This window comes from Limulus polyphemus, unplaced genomic scaffold (assembly GCF_000517525.1).
Source record: "Limulus polyphemus unplaced genomic scaffold, Limulus_polyphemus-2.1.2 Scaffold200, whole genome shotgun sequence".
NCBI classification, from domain to species: domain Eukaryota; kingdom Metazoa; phylum Arthropoda; class Merostomata; order Xiphosura; family Limulidae; genus Limulus; species Limulus polyphemus.
Genome location: NW_013665810.1, coordinates 17,267 through 29,334, shown reverse-complemented (window position 1 = coordinate 29,334; position 12,068 = coordinate 17,267). Strand labels below are relative to the sequence as shown.

At 32.1% G+C, this 12,068-nt stretch overlaps 1 protein-coding gene across 1 annotated transcript in view; it reads left to right on the top strand.

The window, feature by feature from the left end:
- The window catches only part of LOC106478323 (proto-oncogene tyrosine-protein kinase ROS-like), a gene marked incomplete at its 3' end in the record, with an annotated part of 84,570 nt that overhangs the window by 55,530 nt on the left and 16,972 nt on the right, over window positions 1–12,068 (top strand). Inside the window, exons 4-6 of the mRNA XM_022381927.1 lie at window positions 3,221–3,259; window positions 9,117–9,177; window positions 9,515–9,741. Coding sequence (XP_022237635.1) covers window positions 3,221–3,259; window positions 9,117–9,177; window positions 9,515–9,741 — 327 coding nt within the window. The remainder of the gene's footprint in view (window positions 1–3,220; window positions 3,260–9,116; window positions 9,178–9,514; window positions 9,742–12,068) is intronic.

The following is a 12,068-nucleotide window of genomic DNA, read 5'->3' as shown; positions in this document are numbered from 1 at the left end:
TCTCGCACTGCTAAATTAGGGACGGCTAGCACAGATAGCCCTCGTGTAGCTTTGCGCGAAATTCAAAATAAACAAACAATATTCCCTCCTCCTACTTTGCTGGACACGGTTTTTTTTTTAATTAAGCTTTAAGTACATAGGTTACTCTGATCGAAAGTTACTATTATATACATTGCAATTTTTTGAACCTTTGATACCTGAAAAGTGAAATGAAAGGCACAAATCACAAATATATCTATTTCGCTCTATCGGGATTTTTGTAAGGTATATTTGTGCAAAGTCTCATCTAGATTGGTCGAAATATACAGGAATGATAGACCTTAAAGCCTTAACTTTGCAAAATGTATTCCACATTTGACCTCTGTAAAATCGCAAGAAAGGTACAAATCTTACGTCTGTCTACTTAAACCGATCTTAATTGTTGAAAGTTATTTTTCCGCAAGGTCTAATCTAGATTGATCGAAATATAAAGAAATAGCGGAACAAAACCCCTGATTTTGCGACTTTTTATACTTTTAACTTTCTGTAAAATAAAAAGACACAAATACAAAATCTGTCTACTTTAATCTGTGAGGGTTGTCGCAAGGTTTTTATGCCAAGTATAATTTGGATTCATGGAAATATAAGGGAACTGTAGGCTAGACTATGTGTTTTTGTATTTTGATCCTTGACTCCCGTAAACCGTAATAAGGTCTAAGTTTACAAAATGAAAAGGGCTTTGGGAGTATGAAACCAAAGTATATGCCGTTTAGGTTTCAAGACGATTGCACCGAAAATAAAGGAGTGGCGCAAAATTGTAGCTATTGGAAAGAATATGAAAGAACATGAAGAAAAAACCCACAGGAAATGCAATGTCTCCCTCCCTATGCGGAGACATAATTATTAATCCAACTTTGAAGCAGGAAATCCCATGAGCAGTTAGGTGAATAGAACTTTATTTGAATTAATTAAGAAGACAGTTTGGTAAATTCTCCTCTTTTAGGTTTCATTATTTGGGTATGGTGGAATATAAGCTGAGACAATTCAATTAACACGACATGTATCTCTAAACAAAGTAGGTAACTGAAACTGATAAAATATTGATCCATTAGAGGGACTCCTTTGACGTCGCACAAATGGATTTGAGGGCACACACACACACACACACACACACACACACATATATATATATATGCTATATAAGGGCATGGAAAAGTATAACCCCTCTAGCTCCAATTCGTCATCGGAGCAGGTGACTTCCCAGTATAACTTTGTGATATTGATTTCCAGCTGTAGCATAATAAAATCTTAACAATTACAAACAGCTTCTGGGTAATGAATAGATGAAACCTTTAATTTTGTTTACAGGTCGATAGTTGATACGAGAAGTTTAGGTATTGTTGTTTAGGTTTAATTCTTCAATGCGCTAATCAGTTGTGTGGGCCCCCTATGGCACATCGGTATATCTGCAGACTTACAACGCTAAAAACCGGATTTCGATACCCGTGGTGGGCAGAGCACAGATAGTCAATTGTACAGCTTTGTGCTTAACTACAAACAAACACAGAAAATCAATTTTGTGGACTTCACAAGTATATATATAACTGAAATCGTGCCTACTTGACGCAGGGTATAGACATCAATCCCCATGTTCATTAGCCCCGTAGGATAATATCTCCTTGCGTAAAGTGCATAATAGGACATTATTCCCATGGATATATATATATATTGTACTGGTAAACATGCAAAATAAGAACTTAATATCACCATGTGTAAATGAGCGAAAATTGTCAGCAACCACAAAATAGTCAAGTATAAATATCAAATCTAAAAGTGTAATCCACACACGCGCAAAGACAAAACATATGTTCCCCACATAATCATATTTATTTATTTATTATTGTATTTTGTTAATATATTTTTGTATCTTTTATATTATTTCTTTGCTATTTTTGATTCCGAAATCTTTAGGTTTATAAACGGTTACGTTGTTTGTTATTTCCTTGATTTTATTACTTATGATTGGTTGCAGGCATTGAATGTGTAGTTAGGTTCAGGACAAACGCCAGAATATGGCCCTCTGATAATTTCAGACTTGTTCATCTGTTGTTGCACAGCAGATTATCATCTGCGTTGTTGTATGACTGAAGAGAAGGAATATCTTCATCAACTTTTTTTAATACTGGAATGCAGTTATATATCACTTATGACTTTATTGGTTTTGACGTTTATTTTTTTATGTTTTGTCTTTGTGCATATTTGGATAATATTTCAAAATTATATATATATATCTCGGAAACTACCGCACCAATCATAACTGGGTAATATTTTTATAACTAGGTAGGATTTTTATAGCTGAGCAATAAATAAAACAATTGAAATTTTCCACAAAAATGATGTTTCAGATTTAACCAATAAAAATTACAAAAAAGGAGTAAGTTTCAAATATAAAACAATCAAAAAACAAACTTTAAAAATATTATTTGTTTTTCTTTAGTGAAAATCTCATGAGTGTTGCAATAGAAAAGCAAGGCACTTTCATTGATAATAGCGCCTACAAAGAAATACTTCAATAAAATCTACTCTGTGATGTAATGTTGTGATGATAGCTCATTTTTAAACTAAAATTTCAATAAAATCCTTTTTCTCATGGATGGTGAACATTATTGAATGTCAAGTATGAGTACATTGTTGTAGAACTGTCAGACAATTCCAGAAAAGGTCGCAGGCCCACTTATCTTCCGCAGAAACTAGCAGTTATACCTGCCCAGAGGGCGGGTATTTCTGCTATTGGGTATAATGGTGTACGAGGATAATGTCCTATGGTCTCTCGTGTATAGTTATAGCTTAATAAATTATAATCTCACTTATTTTCTTTAGGATAAGAAAAATTCTTGCTCCAATGCATAAAACCAAATGTTTAGGTTAAAGGTGCTAAATTAAAGTAAACGACATATTAGGCGTATTTGTTATCTTACGTTTTCATAAGTTCGGAAACAATTTTAATGTCTGCGTCTTTATAACTCTGTTGATAATAGAAAGTAAATATTCTCTGCTCTTATAATTAAAGTAAAATTATTTCATTTTGTTATTGTGTTACCAGCCTCCTCCACAACACCATATACATTTTAACGTTTGTGGGTTTTATCAGTTTTGCTACTAGTAACATTATTGTTTTACAAGCAAAATTATATAAGTGTTAAGTCTAATATATATATATTTTTTTATCCAATCACTCTAGAATGGAAGTCGAGCAAACAATAATGATGCCAATGGCAAGGTAAGACTAGATATAAGTTATATTGAATTTTATGATTCCAATGGCAAGGTAAGGCCATAGATAACTTATACTGAGTTTTAAATTTTTCGTTTAATGGGCTAATCTGAGTAGGTGAATGAAAAAAAAAAGACTAGAAAAAGGATATATTAACTTAGACTGAATTTACGTTTACTTGAACAACATGTGTAAATTTGAAATAAGTTAAAAACGTTTATACTGTTGCTTCATCGAGATCATGTGATTCTCACGCCCTCTACTTTCTAGAACTATCCCGTATCTTGGCGAATGCTCTAGTATTGACTAGATAGAGGGTAGACTGGTATATAAAAGAGGGTGACAACGTGACGAGAGAATATTGTAATGTGTGTGTAGACAGTGAGTAATTGAACTGCAGTCACAGGGTATTGTTGAAGTTAACGTTCGTTCGTGATAGTGTTTGTTTAGCGCGATTGTTGAAGTTGAGTGTATCAGTAAAGTTATATTCGGAAAGAATAAACCAGTTTTATTAAGAAAGGACTTGTGTCGCTTAAGTTTCGTCGGAACGAAGTTACGGAAAATCAATTAACAAACGGAGACGTAACAATACTATATTTTATAATTGTTCAAAAATCTAAGCCTGACAAGGTTAATTTAACTTTATTCTCCCGTCCTTCCCGTTTCTCTCGAGACTGTTACTTTGTCAACTATTTGTAACCTGTTTTAGATGTAAACTGATAAACATGCACTAACTTACATTCAGTTTATACCAATTCTCACTGTTCTCCTGTGTTCTAGTTCTGAACGTTTTTGTATCACTAATTTTCTAAAGTTAATCAAGAAGCTTCAGTTATCGTAACTTCAATCTCATTTCCTCGTTGACAGTTTATACCTACATGATACATACCGAACTATTATATCGCTATTATTCGAACATTATGTAATAATCAAAATAAAAGTCATTTTCCTACCTCAAACTGCAATAATTTTGATAATTTGGTATAATGTCATCACATTTTCCAGTTAATATACTGTTGCACTCTAAATTAACTTTTGGACATCTTTCTAAGAGAAGAACACTTTTTCTTATATTAATCCTCAAAACTTCGAACGTCTAGCTGAAGGACACATCAGATGAAACCAGAAAATTGGTTTAAAAGTTAACTAATTCTTGTTTGACGATAAATAAATCAAACTGAAAACCAATCTCTCTCTCTTCCAATACACTCGTATATTTGTGCGTAATTGAAGAGCACGTGCACGCACAATACAAGACATCTACGTGACAAACACGTTAGTCATTTATTTTCTCAAAAGTTATCATAGCGACTATAATAGGCTAATAATAGTTCACAGTTGTAAGCTTTTACATTATTGTTAACCATGGCCAGGTGGTTAGGGCGCTCGACTCGCAATCTGTGGGTCGCGGGTTCGAATCCCCGTCACACCAAACATGCTCGCCCCTTTTAGCCGTGGGGGCGTTATAATGTAACGGCAAATCCCACTATTTGTTGGTAAAAGAGTAGCCCAAGAGTTGACGGTGGGTGGTGATGACTAGCTGCCTTTTCTCTAGTCTTACACTGCTAAATTAGGGACGGCTAGCGCAGATAGTGTAGCTTTGCGCGAAATCCATAACAAACAAACTATTGTTAACTGCAATGCAGCCTTTACAACAATCCAGTGGCCCTTCAAATTTCGTATATTGAAATTAAGGGGGAATATTTTGAAACTCGGAAAAGTTTTACTGTGAGGGGTAACAATTTGTTTTTGCCTCAGTACCTTTGAGACCTAGTTACGCCACCGGAACTGTCATAAAATAATACAGTATACCGCGATAATATTGACTTTACGATTTGCAATGACACGAAAGCTAGGACTATTTGGAAATTTTCGATGATGCGTTGATTTGAAGTTCGGAATTCCCTAATATTGACAATATAAACCTATGCTCTGACGTGCAACCCTTGTATAACATTTGAAAATACTTCAATAAACTATTTATAAATCAACTTGGGCGTAAATTTGATATAACTAGAATTAAGAAAGAGTTAAGACAATTGCATTCAGACATAATTTAACCTACCACTAAACTAATATTTTGAGTTGAGTAGAGCTTGAGTGGAAAAATGAGGTTTTTAAAACTAACTTGAGGTGGACTTTCAGAGTTGACTTATACGTATAAGTAAAATCTAGCGTAGAAAGATGTCATTAAAACTGCTTTCGAGTCACTACGTATAGTTCTTTGTCAAAGACCAGAGTAAGCAAGACTTCTCGGATTTCATTCAGGATCTGTTCATTAAGGTAAAAGATATAGATATAAAATTACACTGACGTACACGCACCAATCTATATTCCCCCAGTAACTCAGCAGTGAGTTACGGGGCTTATAACGATAAAATTCGAGGTTCTAGCCTTACAGCAGACTCAGTACAAATAGCCCAATGTGTAGCATTACGCTAGAAGAGAACGACATCTACCTATTGGTTAAGGTTTATATTCTGACTTTAAGATGGACGACAATGCTCTTTTAATAAAGTTCCACTCTATTTCAATATTAAAATATTGGCACTCAGTTTTGGATAACAGTTACCATTACGCCCTCCTTGAGTTAAATAAATCGTAGTTATTTTAAAATCAAAATCCTACTACTAGAGAAATTTGTAAAGTGATATAAGTTGTACAAAAATAGTGGCTTACTTAGATTAATCGTAGTGGTCCTCCACCCCACCTCTCCACAAGTGGCTCAGCTGTAAGTGTGGAGACTAAAAACCGGGTACCGTGGTGGGCACAGCACATGTAGCCCATTTTGTAGGTTTACGCTTGTCAACAAACAAACAAACATACTCCTCTGAAAATCGAAAATTTTTTGAAATGCATTGTAAATAACGGATCTTGTTTTAAATACTGAGTTATCACGAGTTTGGTGTTCCTACGTTTGTTCCAAATATGTTAACATTACTTATAACGTAGTATTTATTTTAATAGTGTGTTTATTGGCTATTTTATTTGTGTTTGTTTGTTTGCAATTAAGCACAAAGCTACACAATGGGCTATCTGTGCTCTGCCCACCACGGGTATCGAAACCCGGTTTCTAGCGTTGTAAGTCCGCAGACATACCGCTGTGCCACTGGGGAGCTTTTATTTGTGAGAAACTGCCCAATAACACTGATAAATGCATTATTTATACAAAATGAATATTTGAATTGTGAAATAGAGCTAAGATCATATACTGGCGTCTAATTATTATAATATTGTAGTTCAAAACGTTTAATGTTAGTTATGAAGTTATTAGAAAGATGGGGTCGGGAATAACTTAGTCTGGGATTCTCGAATAACTTTAGAATGATAGCTCGGGTTGGGCATGACCAACTGAAACATTCATTCCTGGTATTCGGTTAAGAGTAGCCACGTAGGAAGTAGGTGCTGCTTACCGGTTTTTTCCCTCAGCTTTATAATAGGGATAATTAGAAATGGTTTACACAAATTTAAGCAAGAAGTTATGAAATCTGAAATCGCTGTTACGTAATCACCCCCTCCTCGAAAAAAAGAAAGAAAAGACATTATAAACAACACGCAGAATGGTATAGATTTAAATTGTTTGTAGTTTATCAGTTAAGTATGAATGTGAAAACGTGAAGCAAGGAGAAACTTGTGAGATTGAAGAACAAAACAGTTCATTTCCTATCAGTACTTATTAGTGAGCACATGCGAGTAATTTATTCACAAGTAATACCATAATACAACTTTATACTAGCTGTATCTTCAATTATTATTTACTTTCAGAAGTAACGTATTACGATCAAGACAACAAAAACTTTAGCCAAACCTAAACTTAACATGCACTTAACAAAAAGAAGCTTAAAATAAACAATAAGACAGCTGATGTAACAAATAAGGATCTTCTAACTGGATTGAAAATCTCAGTTCAAATGACCATATCTATGTCTGTGTGTAGATATACTGTACTATATTAGACTGAGTTTTATCATGTTTTAGGTATTAAGAAAATATAATAGTAACACTAGTTTCTAAAAAAAAGTATTTTTATTTACAGAGAACGGGTAATTCTTGAACGAGCATGTATCACTCACTTGTTGTTTTTTTCGAAAATATGTCTTAACGTAAACTCGGAAATTTAGTATAAAGTGTAATATATGTTCTTATTCGTTGTTTATATTTATTTGTTTCTCCTTCAACAAGCGATAATTCCATTCAAACTGAAACTACTACTACATCATCACCCCACCCCCCTCAACGTGGAAGTGGATAGAAATTAGCTATTTTCTTAAAACTTAAAAAAATAGAAAAGTTTTCAAGTAATAGTTAAAAGTTATGTTCATTATGTTATGTGTCCTGTGAATAGTATGCAGGACTGTGTACTAAACGGTGCGCTTTCCGTTGCCACAAAATATGTATTTATGCTGCGTTATAAGATTGGTGGTCAAATTTTACTTATAGTATTCCAATAGATTCCGCTCAAGAGTTGACTGTGGGTGATGTTGATTAGCTGTCTTCTCTCAAGTCCACTGTCGAAAATTAGGAGCATCTAGCGCAGATAGCCCTTGTGTAGCTTTATACAAGCTCCGAAACAAACAAACTAGCGCTGGATGCTTCTACTCTTTTAGGGGGAATGGTACAGTGATAGTATGCATTACTGTTGCCAGTTGATATATTTATCAGCTAACATCACTGCATTATTTGTATACTTTTTCATCAGCTTCGGTTGGATGCTGCCCTCCCTCACAAGTTTGTGAAGAAAACATAAAACAGTTGACAGTCACACCCCTATGTCGAGTTCTCTGTAGTATAGCAGTCAAATATTATCTCTGCTATTGGAATGCTATTTTTATTCACTTTTGTTTTGGGGTAGCACTTGCAGTAAAACATAATTATTATTATTACATTCTTTTAGGCCTAATAAGCATATTTGCTCGTCTTGTGATGTGTTATTCACCAGTCAAAAAGATTGTTCTTTAAAATTAAAATAAAGATCAAATCTTTATCTTTTAGTTTTAACTCACCTTGTGTGGTCGTTGGTTAATTTAATGTGTCAAAATGGCTTTATGTTGGTTCTTATGTATAGCTTTGTCAGATGTAAACTGATTTGGAAGGTTTTACTTTTACTCATACCAGATTGAACTTTGAATTAACTACACATTTGAATAGTTTCGTCTCTAAGCTTTTTATTTTGAGTGCCTAATTTTCACAAATGCTCAACTTGATTATTGTGTCTGTCTTTGCATAACTATCGTATTTTGTTAGATGTATGGTGTGGATAGAAATAAGCTATTTTTTTAAGTTAAAAAATGGAAGACATTTCTATTTAGAAGTTTTTATTAACAGGAGTAGGTTCTTAGTTACATATAGTAGAATGAAAAATTGAATGTTTTGTGTGTTTCTAATAAAGTGAATACTTTTGGAATTATTTTGTAAAAGTATGTAGCCAAGGTAGAAATGGTAGATAGTTTTAAATAATAGATAAATATCCCTTTTAGTGCATACTCAGAAAATCTGTTTAATCAGTCAGCTCCTTAGACTTTGCTGAAGACGATGTTAAAATTGATATAGTTTTCTAACTGTTAGAACTGATCCAATATACAAAGACATTTTGTTAGTATTTTTTAGGGTTCCCAAAACAAAAAGTTAAGTTTAAGTTTTATGTGATTGTACTTCATAAATCAGTGCTACTATGATGTTTTAATGTTGTTTTGATTTTAAAAAGCTATAAAACGAATTCAAGTTGGATCCTGTTTCTCAGATTTTTGGGCAACTATGTTATCATTATTTAGGCATGAGATATTGTAAATTAATTATTAAATATGAAAATATTGTATTTCTTTTTATGAATGAACAATGAAAACTATACCTTCTAATTTTTCAGACACTTTATTGTGCAATGGGGTGTAACCTGGCCATCTATTTATACGTAGCAAAGCTTAAAGGTATGCTTTTACTCTAATCTTTTAATAGTTTTTGGGATGGTATATAGTAAATAATTTCTAGATTAATTGTTTAGGTAAAACTTGCAGTACAGGCTGTTAGAAATGTGTTATAAAGTTTCCAAGGAAGAGATATGTTAAAGCCATATGTTTTCTACATTAGTACTACTGATATATTCCAGTGTGTTTGGAAAAAATAGAGTATTATAAAACAAAGCTCAAGTCTGATCATTGGGTTTACACAATTATTAAATTTTTTTGCCATTTATGTTGTCATCTACAAAGCAAGGGATGTTATAAATTATTTGATAAATAAAAAATGCTTTATTCTTTCATTCAGGAGAAATTGGAAAACCCTCGCCCCCATATCTTGTAGGAAATTCGAGAACCAATGAATCAGTGATAATAGAATGGTCCCAAGAACCACTTTATGACAACGTCACATATCTGGTACAGTGGAAGTATCATTCCATACCTGGAAGTTGGGAATACTACAAACCAATGAAAGAACCAATATCAGCTAGTCGTGTTGTTATATATGGTTTACATCCTTATACCAAGTACAAAGTAAGATTTTATTTCAATGTTCATGAGTATTGAAACAACCAATGTATTAAAAAAATATTTTTGCTCTAAAAAGTAAATTAGAGAGATATTTATAAAGAATACTGTTTTGATTATTTGTTACTGCTTTATCAATAGTGACTTATTTTTAAGTTAGAATTTTAATTTAATGAAAGTTTGTTCTGTTGTTACATTATCAGTGTTGTAGAATAGGTGTGCAGTAATGTTTTTTGAAAGTTAAATGGCAAAAATGAGGTTTTGGAAGTTACCTCAAAAATATCTTGCTTTGTGAATAATATGCCCCAATGGAACTGAAGATATGGGTATATGTAAATTTAATAGATTATATGACCAGAACTAAAATATGCCCACCATTTTTGTATTATTTGGCTTTAACAGTTACTGGTGATTATTAGATTAATGTGTTATAAACCCACTGGCTCACACAAATTTTTATGAAAACACCTAAACACCATTTTTTTGTGAAAATAAATGATACCTCAAAATTTCTGTTTATTTACTTATTAAATCCCATAATACTACAGATTCTCATAAATATCTAATATAAATATATATTTTTTTAAATGGATATTGTAGAACATGAGAAATTGCATGATGTCCTAAGACTTTCTTTTTCACATCTTTAATGCTTCTCTGAAAGAAAAGGTTAATTCTTTCCATATATCCATATCTTGATGTATCAATAAACATTTTTCAAACTCTATCAGATAATAAATGTCAATGTATTATTGCCCTATGTCTTCTACTAATATAATACATTTTTCTATTGATTTCTTCACTTTTGTATCATTTCAATCAGAATTTAATTTTATAAGTAACATATTTTTGGGATGTTTGTGAAAGAATTTTTAAAGATCAAGGTATACAAGATTGGTTTATTAAGTGCCAACTTTCTAGATACTTAAAAAAAAAAGATGTAAATAAATAAAATAAGAGTCAAACTAATTGGCTTTTAATTTCCCAGCTCCTTCTATATCTTAAAATAGTGATTACATTAACAATTTTTACAGTGATAAGGAATTTTTCTAGTATTGTTTTTAAATGCTGATTACATTGGCAATTTTCCAACCATTAAGGGTTTTCCCAGTATCAAGTGACTTTTGAGAATCAACATTGAACAGTTACAACTCCCCCAGTCTCCTTTACTAAGCTTCTTAAAGGTTAGATAAACCTCCTCATGGCGTGGGGTTTGTTCGGAAGAAGTTTCCCAATCATTTTATAATTACTTTTTTCTTCAAATGAAATAGAATATAAGGGAAGCTTTAAAAAATTGTTCAGCTGTTATTTTTCTTCACTTAATTCATTAATAACGACAATTTTAAAAAGGTTGTTCAACACATATTATGCATTTTTATTGATAAAATAGCAGTACAACAAAAGAATGATTTAAGTGGAAAATGTGTAGGGTCCCAGTATTGCTTGCATAAAAACAAAATTCAAGTTACGTTGGTAGAAATTAAAAAAAATATTATAGCTCTCTTGGCTACTTATATTATACTGCTTATATTACTTTTACTGACAACTTAAACTTTCTTACAAACCTCCATAAGAATATAGGTGATTGTTTGGTGTACAGCTCCCTTTCTAATTCCAACAGTTTAAGCAACACTAGGAATTATATTGCTATAGTTAGAATTGTACATAAATGAATCATATACTGATGCCAGAAATTCAGTCATGAATTCTAAATTTGTGATTTGCTTTATCAGAAGTACTTTCAGCTGCTTACCCGGCATTGCCAGTTGCATGATACATGAAAATGACTGTAATTATGTAATATTTTAAATACTAACAAACAAACAATCAAAATGTCTAAAATTTTAAAAAGTAAAAACTTATTTTTTTTTTAACATGAGGTTGATTTTCATGTACAAAGATTGAAACTATATGTTCAGTGGAAGGACCTACCTTTGTAGACTTTTTTTTGCTGTCAAAGAATGTAATTGGAATATTTTGTATATTTATGAATTTTAATGTTAAAAATAAGCTTATGCATAGTACTGAAAATTTCATTTTTGAGTTATTTATATACTAGTTCACACTTAGAAGTATGTTTTGTAACATTCATAATGATGAGATGGGGAAATAAGGTGGGATAACACTGTTTTTTTTATGATGTGATAAGAATGTTCAAATCTTTATGTGGGTCAACTTCAAAAGGAACAAAATATGAAAAGGGAGAAATTAACAACTGTAAATTGATATGCTCCTCATTTTTTCATTTAAAGGAAGTGATTAAAAAGCATTATCTTTGAATTTTCAAGTATATATTTAGTAAAGCACATTATATATTAATTACTTCTTTTTTA